The sequence below is a fragment of the Macaca fascicularis genome, chromosome 18 (assembly GCF_037993035.2).
Source record: "Macaca fascicularis isolate 582-1 chromosome 18, T2T-MFA8v1.1".
NCBI classification, from domain to species: domain Eukaryota; kingdom Metazoa; phylum Chordata; class Mammalia; order Primates; family Cercopithecidae; genus Macaca; species Macaca fascicularis.
The window spans coordinates 80,248,361-80,264,615 of record NC_088392.1 but is presented as its reverse complement, the minus strand read 5'-3'; the positions used below and the strand labels follow the sequence as shown (position 1 = coordinate 80,264,615).

Here is a 16,255-nt window from a genome sequence, read left to right as displayed (position 1 = left end):
CAGTCTGATGACAGTTTCTTTTGCTGTGCAGAATCTCCTTAGTTTAATTTGATTCCACTTGTCAATTTTTGCTTTTGTTGCAATTGCTTTGGCATCTTCATGATGAAATCTTTGCCGGTGCCTATGTCCAGAATGGTATTGCCTAGATTGTCTTCCTGGGTTTTTATAGCTTTCAATTTTACAGTTAAATCTTTAATCCATCTTGAGGTAATTTTTGTTTATGGTATAAGGAAACAGTGAACTTTCAATCCTCTGCATATGGCTAGCCAGTTATCCCAGCACCATTTATTGAATACGGTCCTGTCCTTGTTGCTTTTTGTCAGGTTTGTTGAAGATCAGAGATTTGCAGCTGCGTGGTCTTATTTCTGGGTTCTCTTTTGTTCCACTGGTCCATGTGTCTGTTTTGAACCAGTGCCATGTTGTTTGGTTTCTGTAACTCCGTAGTATAGTTTGAAGTCAGGTAGTGTGATTCCTCCAGCTTTGTTCTTTTTGCTGAGGACTGCCTTGGCTATTCATGCCTTTTTCTGGTTCCCTATGAATTTTAAAATAGTTTCCTGTATTTCTGTAAAGAATGTCAGTGGTAGTTTAATAGGAACACCATTGAGTCTATCAAATGCTTTGGGCAGTATGACTTTTTTTTTTTCTTTCTCTTTTTCTTTTTTTTTGAGATGGAGTCTTGCTGTTGTCGGCCTAGGCTGAAGTGCAATGGCATGATCTCTGCTCACTGCAATCTCTGCCTCCTGGGTTCCAGCAATTCTCCTGCCCTCAGCCTCCCAAGTAACTGAGATTACAGGTGCCTGCCACCATGCCTGGCTAATTTTTGTATTTTTAGTAGAGATGGGGTTTCACCATGTTGGCCAGGCTGGTCTCAAACTCTATCTCTGAGCAGTGTTTTGTAGTTCTCTTTGTAGAGATCTTTCCCCCTCTACTTAGCTGTATTCCTAGGTTTTTATGTTGTTGTTGTTTTGGTGGCAATTGTGAGTAAGAGTTCGCTCTTGGTTTGGCTCTTCACTTGACTATTGTTGGTTTATGGGAATGGTAGTAATTTTTGCACATTGATTTTGTATCCTGAAACTTTCCTCAAGTTGTATCAGCTTAAGATTTTGGGCCCACACTATGTGGTTTTCTAGGTATAGGATCATGTCATCTTCAAACTAAGATAGTTTGACTTCCTGTCTTCCTATTTGGATGCCCGTTATTTCTTTCTCTTGATGGATCACCCTGGCCAGAACTTACAATACTATGTTGGAAAGAAGTGGTGAGAGAGGGCATCCTTGTCTAGTGTCACTTTTCAAGGGGACCGCTTGCAGCTTTTGCTCATTCAGTATGATGTTTTCTGTGGGTTTGTCATATATGGTTCTTACTATTTTGAGGTATGTTCCTTCAATAACTAGTTGAGAGTTTTTAACATAAATGTTGAATTTCATCAAAAGACATTTCTGAATCTATTGAGATGTGATTATCTCAATAATAAACAGAATAATTCTGTTTATTTGATTAATCACTTACTGATTTTTTTTTTTTTTTGAGACAGAGTCTCACTCTATCACCAAGGCTGGAGTGCAGTTTGCAATCTTGGCTCACTGCAACCTCTGCCTCCAGGGTTCAAGCGATTCTCCTGCCTCAGTCTCCTGAGTAGCTGAGACTACAGGTACGCGCCAGCACACCCGGCTAATTGTTTGTATTTTTAGTAGAGACGGGGTTTCATTGTGTTAGTCAGGATGGTCTTGATCTCCTGACCTCATGATCCGCCCACCTCAGCCTCCCAGAGTGTTGGGATTACAGGCGTGAGCCACTGTGCCTGGCCTATTGATCTGCACATGTTGAAACAACCTTGCATCATAGGGATGAAGCTAAATGCTCACATCAAAAAGAAAGATCTCAAGTTAACAACCTAATGTCACAACTAAAACAACTAGAAAGGCAAGAGGAAAATCTAGGTGAGTGAGTGACATTCTGAAAGCCAAGTGAACAAAGTGATATGGAGGAAAAAGTTCTCCATGGGGTCAAATATTGCTGACAGGTTAAATAAAATGAGATCTAAGAAATTATGTCTAGATGTATCACAGTGAAAAAATGACAAGCTTGAGAGTAACAAGTTTGGAGGAGCGGTGAGAGTGAAAATTATGACAGTGAGTTCAAGAGTGAATGGAAGGGAAAGTTGAGTCCATGAGTACAGATGGTTCAATTTCAAGGATATCATACCTAAGCGGCATTATCGTGCATGACCTAATATTCTTCTTGTTCAACTGTATTTCCCAATCCTTTTATAATGATTAGTTACATAGTATGTTTTAACACTTAAGCATTTTTAAAATTATATACATATGGCATTTTTATAAGCCAGACCATGGTATAAATGAATAAAGCCATAAAATTATAGAACTAGAAATCCCCTTGAGCATTTCTAGATTATATAAAAGTGATTAACATTTTGCTCATGCTTATAAAGACCAAAGACTAATGATTTCAAGGACAGTATTTTTTACTTGAGAAAACTCACCCAACTCTGAGACATTTTAAACTCATCAAATACACAAAGCAATTAGTCATACTAAAATACTCAATTCTGTAACAGGAATAAAAAGTGACAATGCAAAAATATATTATTTTGTAAACTTAATTTTTGTAAATTATACAATATGAAGTCTACTGAAAATATGGTGTGGTTCATACTTTTCAAAGGAAGAATAATGACATGCATTGAGAGTGCCTCTGAACAGGAGATATACTGCACTGGCAGCACCTTGGTTTTCAGCACACAGGTCAGCAAATTATATAAATAGTGTATGCCAAATAATAAATAGTGTGTGCCAAATTCAGCCTACCTGTACTACCTGTTTGTGTAAGTTTTTTTTTTTTTTGGTAACAGTGAAACCTATTCTTTTACTGAATGACAAGGGAATCTATTCATTTATTGAATGACAGTAATTCACTTATCAAGTGACAGAGTGACACCTATTCATTTATTGTCTATGAAAGATGTTGGACTACAACAACACAGACCCTCTGGTCCTTAAAGCCTAAATGTTATTATCTGGCTCTTTACATAAAAAGTTGGCCAACTCCTGGCTTGGTAGATCAAAGGTCCTTTGATATACTTCGATAACTTTTAGCAATATTGTAAATCTTTGTATAAAATATGGTTCCCCATGTGCAATCCCTTGGCAATATTCAGATTATAAAGGTCTAATATTTGAGCACTTTTGCATTGAGAAAAACAACAATTTTATAACTAACGATTCTGCTGGTAACAAAGTAAAGTGCCAATGTAACATGTAGCTTCCTCTTCTAACTCAGTCAACACTATAAGTATTAAGATCATACAATATTGTATTCTGACAAAATTTGCTTAGGAGAATTGGTACTTGCAGAGTGGGGTACTGCTATAAAGATAATCTGAAAATGTGGAAGAGACTGGAACTGGGTAACTCACAGAGGTTAGAAGTTTCGAGGGCTCAGAAGATGACAGCAAGATGGGAAAAACTGGGAATTTCCTAGTGAATTGCTGAATGGTTTTGACCAAAACGCTGATAGTGATATGGACAATGAGGTCCAGGCTGACACAGTCTCAGATGAAGATGAGGAAGTTATTGAGAACTAAAGTAAAGGTCACTCATGCTATACTCTAGCAAAGAGACTGGTGGCATTTTGCCCCTGCCCTAGAGATCCGTAGAACTTTACACTTGAGAGAGATGATGTAAGTATCTGGCAAAAGAGATTTCTAAGCAGAAAAGCATTCCATATGTAACCTAGCTTATTCTGAAAAGCATTCATGTGGTCACAAAGATGGTTTGGAATTGGAACTTATGTTTAAAGAGGAAGCAAACCATAAATGTTTGGCAACTTTGATGCCTGACTACATGGTAGAAAAGAAAAACCTGTTTTCTGGGCAGAAATTCAAGCCTCCTGCAGAAACTTTCATAAGTAACAAGGAGCTGAGTGTTAATAGCCAAGACAATGGGGAAAATGTCTCCAGGGCATGTCAAAAATCTTCCCAGAAGACCCTCCCATCACAGGTGCAGAAGAAAAAATAAGTTTCTTGGGTTGGGACCAGGGCCCCGCTGCTCTGTGCAGACCTGGGACATGGCACCCTGCATCCCACCTGCTCCAGCTCCAGCCATGGTAAAAAGGGCCAAGGTACAGCTCAGGCTGTTGCTTTAGAGAGTGAAAACCCCATGCCTTGGCAGCTTCCATGTGGTGTTGGGCCTACAGGTGCGCAGAACACAAGAGGTGAGGTTTGGGAACCTTTGCCTAGATTTGAGAGGATGTATGGAAATGCCTGGATGTCCAAGCAAAATCTGCTGCAGGGGCACAGCCCTCAAGAAGAACCTCTGCTAGGGCAGTGCAGAAGGGAAATGGAGAGTTGGAGCCCCCACAAAGAGCTCCCAATGGGGCACTGCCTAGAAGAGCTGTGAGAAGAGGGTGACCATCTTCCAGACCCCAAAAAGGTAGATCCACTGACAGCTCATACTGTGCACCTGGAAAAGCTGCAGGCACTCAACATCAGACCATGAAAGCAGCCACAAGGGCTGTCCCCTGCAGAGCCACAGCGGCAGAGCTGCTCAAGGCCATGGGAGCCCACACTTTGCATCAGTGTGCCCTGGATGTGAGACATGGAGTCAAAGGAGATCATTTAGGAGCTTTAAGATTTAATGACTGCCAAGTAGAGTTTCAGACTTGCATGGGGCCTATGGCACCTTTGTTTTGGCTAATTTCTCCCATTTGGAATGGGAACATTTACCCAATGCATGTACCCTCATTGTATCTTAGAACTAACTAGTTTTTGATTTCACGGGCTCACATCCTTGTCTCGGATCAGACATTTTGGGTCCCAACTTGGACTTTTGGGTTAATGCTTGACTGAGTTAAGACACTGGGGGCACTGATGGGGAGGCAGTATTGGTTTTGAAATGTGAAAAGGACATGAGATTTGAAAGGGGCCAGGGGTGGAATAATATGGTTTGGTGCTGTGTCCCCACCAAAATCTCATCTCAAATCGTAATCCCCACCTGTCAGAAGAGAGACCTGGTGGAAGGTGACTTGATCATAGAGGCTGTTTCCCCCATGCTGTTCTTGTGATAGTGAGTGAGTTCTCACAAGAGCTGATGGTTTTCAAGTAGGGGACTTCCTTGCTCTCACTCTCTCCTACTGCCTTGTGGAGAAGGTGCTTGCTTCTCCTTTGCCTTCTGCCATGATTGTAAATTTCCAGAGGCTTCCCCAGCCATGAGGAACTGTGAGTCAATTAAACTTCTTTTGTTTATAAATTACCCAGTGTCAGGTAGTGTCTTTATAGCAGTATGAAAATAGACTAATACAAGATGTGTTATCAAACCAAATGCTTTAAAGATACTTTACTGGTGAAATAATCACTACACTATAAATGCAACTTCATTTTTATAAGAGGGTTGCATACTACATTATTTTATGGGTATGACTATTTCCTTATTAATAGACTTTTACACAATCTCAAATATTTTGATATGACAATGTTATAATGAAAGTTCTTACCATATATATGTATGCATGCAACAATTTCATATAAAGAAATAACTATACACACACACATATATATGTTGGCCTATTGCATGTTATATATATGATATATATCATATATATAATAAATATATAATTAATGACTTTAACTGCTTGTGTGTATGTGTAAACTCATATTTTCCTGTAGAATCTAGTCCCAGAAGTAAAGCTGTCAGGTTAATGAAATGACATACTTAAAATTTTGATGCATGCTACTAAACTACCCTTCAATAAAGATTTACCAATTTCATTTAGCAACAGTGTATAAGAGCATGTCTTTCTTCACATTTGTCTAGTTATTTTATTTACTTATTTTTTTTGAGATGGAGTCTCGCTCTGTCGCCCAGGCTGGGGTGCAATGGCCGGATCTCAGCTCACTGCAAGCTCTGCCTCCCGGGTTTAAGCCATTCTCCTGCCTCAGCCTCCCGAGTAGCTGGGACTACAGGCCCCCGCCACCTCGCCCAGCTAGTTTTTTGGATTTTTAGTAGAGATGGGGTTTCACCGTGTTAGCCAGGATGGTCTCGATCTCCTAACCTCGTGATCCACCCGTCTCGGCCTCCCAAAGTGCTGGGATTACAGGCTTGAGCGACCGTGCCCAGCCGTCTACTTATTTTTTAAATAAAACATGAATATATTGGAAAGACTGTAACTCATTGCTTGTTAATTTGCATTTTATGATTACCAGGCAAGGCAGAATATTCCTCATAAAACTATAAAATTTGTTAATCGTACATATTAACCCAAATTAGAATTCATTTTATAGAAAAATTAACAATGATCTGCTGTTAAATATTGCTATAGGATTACCTATCAAACTTGTCATTCTCCTTCCTGGGAAACTGATGATTATCAGGTTTTCTGTTCTTTATTTTGTGAGTTAATTCATCAACATCATCATTATAATTGTCACTGTCATCAGCATGTACGTTTCTTGAAACTTCCATTTTCTTATTTCTGCATTTCTTCATTTTTTCTTCAACCTTCAATGAAAGTTTCATACTGAGAATAACTGTCATTATTTTATCTAACAGAAAGAACTTTTTTGTGTTCATTTAATTCTTGACTCTGTCATATTAGTCATGACATGATAAAATACCTTGTGCTTACTTTTATCATTATATATAATTATACATGTTATAATTTTTATTGAAATTCATATAAAGTCTGATTTATTTGTTTGAGTGAATAAAATTTTCAAAACTTTCAAAATGGGCCCATTCCAAATTTGTGCTTTTATTCTCATTGCTGTCTAATATGCATTTTCACCCCCTGGTGCCCTTGTGACGAGCAGAAATAGAGAAATAAAAAGAAAGCCATGAAATCTGTCCTCTTCTATCTTTACCTCCTGGAGTTTACACTAAACGGCCAGATTTAGAGGATGTGACATTGTGGAGCTTCAAGAACAGAAAGGAAGCTTTCCCCTTTCTGCGGTTAAGCTTTCTTTTCCCACTGTCTTTTATTTTACTTTTTCCATTTGGATCCTAGGATATCAAAAATATGAAGGTGCTTGCTGAAATACAAGAACTAAAATTTGAAACCACATAAGAAACAGAGTTAAACTGCTAAGATGCTACTTCAGGGTTCTGGAAAATGAGATGCTTTCCAAATCTCACATTCAGTAACCACGACATTTTATAGCTGGAGGATATACAGTGTAAGAAATTATCTACTTTAGCCCCATTATCAAAAAAGATTAAATGATTCATCTAAAGCCCCTGGCATTTCCGAGCATTTTATTGCACAAAACCTGATAATACTGTTTCATAATGCTGAATCAGATAAATTACCTGATACATTCATGAAATTAATCAGAAGAATTAAAAGTGTAACTCCGGGAAAGTAACTTAATGCCTCAGAAGGGGCTGAGAGGTCTCATCTACTTTTACTTTTAAAGGTGAACATCACCAGATTTTTGTCTATCTTTAAAACTCGATGTACCTAAATCAGGTTTCTACTTTGGAGTCATATACTAAATTTTTGGCTGAGAATCCATGGTACTGACATAATAAAGTTATACATGCTAAAAGTTATGCTCTATTAAACAAAATCACATTAAGATCTGCTTTGACAGAAACATGTGGAAGTTGTGATTAAAAATAGATGGAGATATCTATATACATTTGTTTTCAAACATATTTAAGGTTGTCATGATGAAATTGTAAGCCCTAACATATTGAGTGAAATAGATCAACTTGCACACCTGAAAGCACAACACACAGATTCCTTTGCCTATGAATATTTGTTCCAACTCTCAAGGATAGATACATTTTTATAGCACTTCTCAGTCATTGCTTCCTTCCCATTGATTTCCCACTTTATTGTTTAAGTGCAATTCATCGTTAAATCAATAGGGAAAAATTATACCCTAGAGCTTATTAAATTTTTAAAGCAATTTCATATAGGCTAACCCTAGTTTAGAAGTGTCTATATCCATGATATATGAATAGTTTTTTTCCCAGTCCCTATGCCACTTGGAAAATGGACAGACTTGGGCTGATTAAGTAATGAAGATAGAATGTTTTCCTGAACTCCTATCATTTAAATTGAGAAATAATCTATTTCTACACACAATTATGTATATAGATAACCCCATTTGGCATAAGAGCTTTTCATAAGTAAAAAAATTAGAATGCACCAAATAACTGGTCAAGAGAAAGAAAAACAAGTAGCAGCAAGTGACCCTGTAAACCCTGTAAATCTTTCTGAAGTTGAACTTTACTTTCTTCTTTCTAAGAAGAGCTGTGGGAAGACAGCGACCATCTTCCAGACCCCAAAAAGGTAGATCCACTGACAGTTCATACCGTGCACCTGGAAAAGCTGCAGGCACTCAACATCAGACCATGAAAGCAGCCACAAGGGCTGGAACTCTAGTTGTAATATACCTGCCTCATTCTTAAGTCTTTGTATATTGTGCTGTAACTATTCTTCTAGATGTACTTTTGATGCTCTGTCACTGTGTGGTGGAGAAGAATGCACATTTTCTAACCCAAGTTCTATTCTTTTATAGTTATTTGTACTGTAATTATGATATAATGGTTTCTGGAACAAGTTCTGTATTGGTTTTGTATTCTTCCTAAGTGTCTGTAACAACAGAAACACTATGCTTTTTTTTTTTTTCTCACATACTTAATTTATCTGGAGCAGGTAAGCCACAAATCCAAAAGGCTTATTGGATCACTAAACTGAGGCACATTTCTGATGTCCAATTTGCAATTAATGTTATGTTGGTGATTTTTTTCATCATGGACCTGTAACACTCTTGGTCTTCTTTTATTTCAATGGTAATTACTTCTGGGTTCCTTGCTTTTGTACTTTTTGTGTCATTATAAAATTCTCCTGGTCAATGTTAAAAGCATGTTCTGTGTCTGGTTTGTTACTATTTTCACAGTATACTTTATTTTCATTTAAATAAAAATTAGAAGATGACTGGCAAGCAAATTCTGGAGATCAAGAGTATAAATGAGATCAAAAGACATTTATGAGGCTGCACTATTTTTAAACAGGAAATATTAGGAATACATATTAGATGAACACTCCAGATACATCTTTTCCTGACAATCAGGTGCATTATTTGTCAAATTTGAGGGTATTTTAAGTTTGCTATTCCTGTAGGGCTATCATGGAGTGGCTCTTCCTAAAAACAAGGCAGTAGTTTTGTATTCTTCACAAATTTCACCCAAATTCTGCTTTAACTCAATTTTGATGAGTTTTAAAGTTTTTTTCCACCTCATTTGTCTTGTTTGATCCACATTTTCCTCATACTTTTGCACATAAGGGAGTCCTGCATATACACATGTATGCTATTACAATACTTGTTCACTTCTGTTTGCTGAGACATTTTTTGCAGATGTGAAAGTGGAAGATTATGAGTTTTGTTTGTCAGATGTCTTTTCTGTCAGGGTATATGTTTTAGGAATAACTTTGTCTTTAAATAATGAAGTATGAAAAAATGAAAATTTAACTGTTAAATTTCTTAATATATGTTTACCTAATCCCAAATCACTTTTTTGTAACCAAAAAGTGAAAAATAGTTTGCATAAGCCTAAAATATAAGAAAAACACAAACCATCAAACTTCACTTTGACAGTGTTTGGAGTAACATTAATTCATTGTGTGACAGATTTACCAAAAATGAAATAAGAGATTATTTTTAGTAATACAAAGTCATTTTCACTTAACAAGATTTTATCTCACTGTGCTGGAAATAGTGGTACCCAACAGTGGACATTTGAGTGTTTTTTCAAAGATTACTAACGGGTGAGTAGGCAAACTTTAAATTATTAGGAGTCAAAATCAACACCAATCAAAAGAAAAGCAAATTCTTACATTTTAATTCAAATTATATACTGTAAAATAATAGTGTTATATAGCTATATAAACTATAGGCTTAAGTCAAGTTCTAATACATTTTCAGGCCTATGAATGACAGTTGATTTAAAAGATTTAAAAATATTTGCAGATTTCCTATGTTGAAATAAGTTGGGAACATTATTGCTTGAACCCAAACACCAAAAGTGCCATTTTGCAAGGTCTGATTCTCTTGATAGGTAGTTGGGTTGATTTCATGACCCCATTCTGCCCTGAACATAGATATTGAAATTAGTAAGAGATCACAATGGAGAATGCATGTTTAATCTTGGTATTAGTCATCAGTAATATAAAACTGCAAATTTTGGATCACTGGCAATGATTACTCCTTTAACAGGAATCCAACTCAGCAGCCATCACTGTTAAATTATTCATAATTTTTTATTGCTTAAAATTATAATTCAATATTTGATATTACCTTCTTTATTATATTAGGTTATAAAAACGGAACAGCAAACAATACTCAGGAACTTTTTGCCTCAGTTCCAAGGTTAATATTAGCTGTAAATCACTGTAGATTCTTAGAACACTTTAAATTTTAGAAACAGTTAAAATGTTTTTAAAATTAACTGTTAAGTTATATTCAATTGATTCTAAAAGGCTAGTCCAAAAGTAATTTCATTTGGATTATGCTACATTACCAAAGAAAACCAGAAATTTGAAATTAAATTTTGACATACCTGTGGCTGGCTACTTTCACATCCTTCAAGGCTCTCTTGCTCTCCCTCTGATGTCATTTCTAAGTCTTGTTCTGCTCACAAATCCATATATTTAGTTAAAATGAACTACTTAGAACAATTAGATAAAAACTTTAGTCTTTATAAAAATGAAAATAACATATTTTTCTTTCATAAATTGAGAATTTTAATGAAGCTTAATCTTTAGTGATATATCTACTTCTTAAGAATTACTTCTAGTTCTCCAAAACTTCAACAAACTACTTGGCAAGACACCAGATGTCACCAGATTCAAGCCATAGACCAACACCTCAAAGATTTGCTTACAAATTAATCCACCCAATATAAATGAATGAAACTATCAGAAAAACAAAATTTGAAAATCCAGTATTAACAAACTAACACTATATATTGTTCTTTACTTCCTAACATTACCTTTTTAATAACACACTAAGCCTGCTGCTTCTCATTATGAATAACTTCCAATATGACTGTTACTGCTTATATCTGCATCCATATATGCCCCGTTCATTATATCTGAAATGTTTCCCTCTACTATTCCGACAAATTTCATTTTTCAACAGACAGCTATGTAAACTCTTCTTTGATTCTGGTTCTTTCCCCAGATAAACAGTTTTATATAATACAAGTTTCATAAAACATGCAGTTAAGGTTTCAAAAATGGGTTTATGTTTTAACTGACTATAACTAAAACAGAAAGTGGGGGTTGGTGGATGACCTTGAGCTATCAAGAATGAGATGATGGTTCTCTGGAGACTGAGCACCCTTCGCAGTGCCCAAGGAGGCTGAGCTCTGTTGCTGTGAACCCCAGTGGTCGGACCTGCTCATATCTCAGTATTACTTCAGAACTGACCTACCCCAGAATGGTGTGGAGTGCAGCACATTCGCTTGTCACCGAGCCACCATCCTGGTTCCCAGGTTGCATCTCTCCACTGGACTAGGGAGAGGGTCGTCAGTGTTTTGCTCCTGGGCCTGTTTCTAGCTGCTTATTTGAATCCTTGGCTCTGTGACAGACTACTCCTGGCTGCAACCCTCACTATTCATAGTTACTGGGGCCTTGGACAAGTTGTTAATGACCATGTTCATGGGGATGCCTTGCAGAAAGCTGCCAAGGTAGAGCTTTTGGCACTTTAAGCTTTAACCTTTGCTGGGCTTTGCTATTTCAACTATCATGATGTGGGCATCTGCAAAGCTGTTGCCATGCTGTGGAAGCTCTGACCATTCTGACTTCATACTTTGAAGAATTGATGTATGCCTCTTTGTCTCTGCTTTGTCATACCATTCAACTCAGAATAAGGAAGAAATAACAGGTAAGTCCATTGGTGGACAGCCTTCTTCTCTTAATCACAAGATTATTTTCCAAATTTAATATTTGAGGAAAAGGTTTGAGAAGAATTATGACTAAGAAATTGTGAGACTGAGTTTTGTATTCTGGTGAGTTAATGGGGTTGCCTCCCAGCTTCTCTTAAGAGTCACAGTATAACCAAACATGATGTATGAGCTTTTGCCTTTTATCAATCTCTTAAAGAGAATCCAGCTTTATTACTATCAATATATGATCAAACTTCTGCATTTGCCTTGGGAATAATGGACAAAGGGAAATACTGTTAATTCATGAATAAAAACTTTGCAGAAAATTAGACAGTGTTTAGTTTTTGAAAACTTCCCTCTCTATTCAGTAGATACCACCTATTGATGGTTACATATACCAGGGAAATTTTAAAATTAGGAAATGCTGTATCTCACATTATGAATTTCTAAATCTTAAGAAGAAAAGCTTGGAGTACTTCTGAATATAGAGAAGTTCCATTTAAGAGCAAGGTTCCCCTTGTAGACGTATCAAAATATTATAAATTCTAAACTGACACTCAATTCTCAAATGTATTTTACTTTTTCTGAAACAATCTGTCCATGAATACAAAACTATAAGTAATAGTTATTTTGCCACTATGGGAATCCCTAATGTGAAAATGTATTCTATGAATTGTTTTTAAATAAAATGTTGTATAATTAAAAAAAAGAAAAGTGCACATATTCCAAAATTAACCTACTGGCTTGCAAAAAAAAAAAAAAAAAAAAGTGTTTTTCAGTAAGAATAGCAAATCATGATCCTGAGAGGATAACTGTCAAAGCTTCTGGGAGAGTGCTGTGGCATATTTTTAATGCAACACATCGTACTTAATTATACCATTAACCTACATGTATTTTTCATGTTCAACCATGTGTCCTATATTTTAATAAGTACTTTTATTTATTAAAATATTTTAATATATTTTAATAAGTACACAGTTGTGACGACAGCATAGTTGAACATACAGCTACTTCCTCATGAAAGAAAATGTTCTGAAATGACCTTCTTAGAGAGACAGTTGTAGAATAACATTTGATAAAAATATTGATTGTTTTCCAACCTCAGGTGGGCTACTGTTATGCCTCCATTACTTGGATCCAGTAGTTGGGCCCTTTCTTAAAAATTCTTAACCCACTCATGGAAGAAGATATATAAAACACACCAACAATTAACATAAAATAAGCTTTTGATGTATAAATGTTTATGAAAAAAATTTAATTTCCACAGACATTCATTATTAATAAGATTCTATATTTCAAAATCAGTGCAATGTTTATTGAAAGTATTAGTTTTGTTATTTAAGGAACGAATCCTATAATCGTTTTGTTTCTAAAATTAGTTTGACTTGGCATACCATGTTAGTCTCTGAAAAACAGGTTTCTGATCACAAAAAAAACTTGCTTAAAAAAAAGCCAATATTTCTTAGTTCAAATGAAATTTGATTAATATCAACAAAACCTGTATCTTTGATGTGTGATATGGAGTAGAGAAATGAGTCGCTGTGGTTTACGCCAATACTTGCACTCCCTTGCACTGCTCACAGTAATCTTTAGGGGCAGTGATAATCTAATGTCCTGATTAAGTGCAAATATACAGAAGCCATGTCAAGTAAGTTCTCTCAAGTGTCCTCATCATTAACTGCAAAACGACTAAGATAGTTTCTTTCCTTCCTCCCTCCTTCCCCCTTCACAATCCTTCTGCTCTGGCAAAAGTCTCTCAATCTATGGTCTTCATTCTTCCCCTTGTATTATATCCCTCATAAATTATCCCCACCACTTCTTTCCTCTCCATTTAACACTAGTATCTTACATATTGATAACTTCTATTTCTTAATCTTTTTGCTATTTCCCCTGTGAGGAGAAACATGATCAGAAATGAAAGCACAATGGCACTTTCCCTTGGCCTTGTTTTGTCTTGAACCACTATCCAACGACAATCCAATGACAAACAGGCATATGGAAAGGTTCTCTATATCACGGATCACCAGAGAAATGCAAATCAATACTACAGTGAGATATCGTCTCACCCGTTAAAATGGCTTTTATCCAAATGAGTTACTAATAAATGTTAGTAGAATGTGGAGTAAGGGGGACTCTTATACACTGTTGCTGAGAATGTAAATTTAGGACAGCCACTGTGAAGAACAGTATAGAGGGCCCTCAGAAGGACTAAAAGCCACCATACCATCTAGCAATTCCATTGCTAGGTATATGCTCAAAAGCAAGGGAACTGGTATACTGAGGAGATGTCTGGCTTCCCATGTTTATAACAGGACTCTTCACAATAGCCAAAATTTAGAATCAATCTTTTTTCACAAACAGACACATGGATAAGGAAAATGTGGTATATATACACAATGGAGTGCTGTTCAGCCATAAGAAGACAATCAGATCCTGTTATCTGCAATGACATGGATGGAACTGGAGAACTTTATGTCAAGTAAAATAATATAGGCACAGAAAGAAAAGCTTCACTATTAACTGAATGCTTACAATTCTAAATACTGGGAATACAATGGTAACCATAAACCTGAGATTCCTGCTCATGTAGCTGACATTCTAGTGAATGAGGGAAAGAAAATAAATTAACAAGTAAACAAATACATAATTTTAGATAGTAATGAATTTTGAAGTAAACACAACTAGGAGTATTAGAAAGAGCTTGACTAAATGAGGATCTACTTTACATGGTGTGTTCAAAGAAAATCTCTCTGTGTCGTGATATTCACAATGGGCACTAAGTGATGAGTATGACACAGCCATTCAAAGCAGAGCAGCATTCTAGGTGGGAGGAGCAGCTAGTGCAGAGGCCCTGGGTCACAACAAGCTGGGCGTGCTTGAAGAAATGACAGTATGACTAGATAATCATGAGGGAGGGACGGGTTTTTAGGAGAAGAAATTGGGGAGGCATGCAGAGACCAGGGTTTCTAGGTCTTCAAAGGAATATCATAAGTTTGGATTTTATTTGTGTAAGAAGCCACTAGTGGATTTTATGGAAAAACATGATTTATATTTCAAAACAATTACCCTTGCTACTAAATGGGACATGGAATATAGATGGGGAAGCACGGAAACGAGATCAGTTTGGAGGTTGTTATATTAGACCAAGTGCAAGAAGATGGTGGTTGGGAGTAGTTCTGTATCAGTGGATATATAGATCCTACTTGAATGTATCAGTCTGAATAAAAATAAAGCTGTACAAAATTAAAAAAAAAAAAAAAAAAGAAAAGCTTCACATGTTGTCATTGTCACGTCTGGGACTGAAAAATTAGAACAATTATTTTCATATGATTAGTGAGTAGAAGAATTGTTACCAAAGGTTAGGAAGAATGTAAGGGTGGTGGAAAATGAGAATGCTTAATGCAAACAAAATATAATTAGATGTAGCAAATAAAATCTAGCATTTGATAGCATAATAATGTGATTATAGTCAGTGATAATTTGTTGTACATTTTATAATAACTGAGTAAGTACACTTGGAATGTTCATAAAACAAAGAAATGATGAATGTTTGAGTTAATGGATACCCCAATTAACCCTGATGTGATTATTACACATTGTAAGCCTATGTCAAAATGTCTCACATATCCCATAAATATAAGCACCTATTAAGTACCCATAAGAATTAAACACAAAAATTACACAAAATCAAAGGACATATATAGACACACACACACACACACACACACACACACACACACACACAGTGTACTAATTAGAACATCAGACTGGCTTAAGATCATCAGTGTAACATAACTGACATGAGGCAAATAAAGTTATAGTAGAAAATCTTCCAACAAAGAAAACTCCAGGCTCAGCTAGCTATGCTGATGAATTGTACCAAATATTTTCAGAAGAAACAATACAACACTAACTGTGCAAAAAGAAACAAGAAAGAGTACATCTCAACTCACTATATAATGTTAGCATTATCCTGAACCAAAACCAGACAATGATATTACCAATTAAAAAAACCTCCCTCATGAGTATGAATGTAAAAACTGAACCAAATTGTGAAACAACCAAGACATCCTCCAATAGGTGAATGAATAAACTGTGGTTAAACAGTCAAACAAAGGAATATTACTCCATGTGAAAAAGAAATGACCAATCAAACCATGAAAATACATGAAGGAACCATACATGCATATTACCAAGTCAAACAAGCCAACCTAAAAAGGCTATTTTCTGTATGATTCCAACTATATGACTTTCTGGAAAATGTAAAATTATGGATACAGTAAAAAGATCAGTGGCTGCCAGAGGGTGAGGGATGGCAGGAAAAGATACACAGGTAGAGTACT

General features: G+C 36.1%; 1 protein-coding gene and 1 pseudogene across 3 annotated transcripts in view; one reads left to right on the top strand and one right to left on the bottom strand.

Moving 5' to 3' along the window:
• The window catches only part of ANKRD62 (ankyrin repeat domain 62), an 81,626-nt gene that overhangs the window by 20,004 nt on the left and 45,367 nt on the right, over window positions 1-16,255 (bottom strand). For all 3 annotated transcript variants that reach the window (XM_005587219.5, XM_045378213.3, XM_045378214.3), the window contains 2 exons: window positions 10,584-10,654; window positions 6,343-6,515 (listed from right to left, as the gene is read on the bottom strand). In XM_005587219.5, coding sequence (XP_005587276.3) covers window positions 6,343-6,515; window positions 10,584-10,654 — 244 coding nt within the window. The remainder of the gene's footprint in view (window positions 1-6,342; window positions 6,516-10,583; window positions 10,655-16,255) is intronic.
• LOC135968294 (succinate dehydrogenase [ubiquinone] cytochrome b small subunit, mitochondrial pseudogene) lies at window positions 11,340-11,903 on the top strand (annotated as a pseudogene).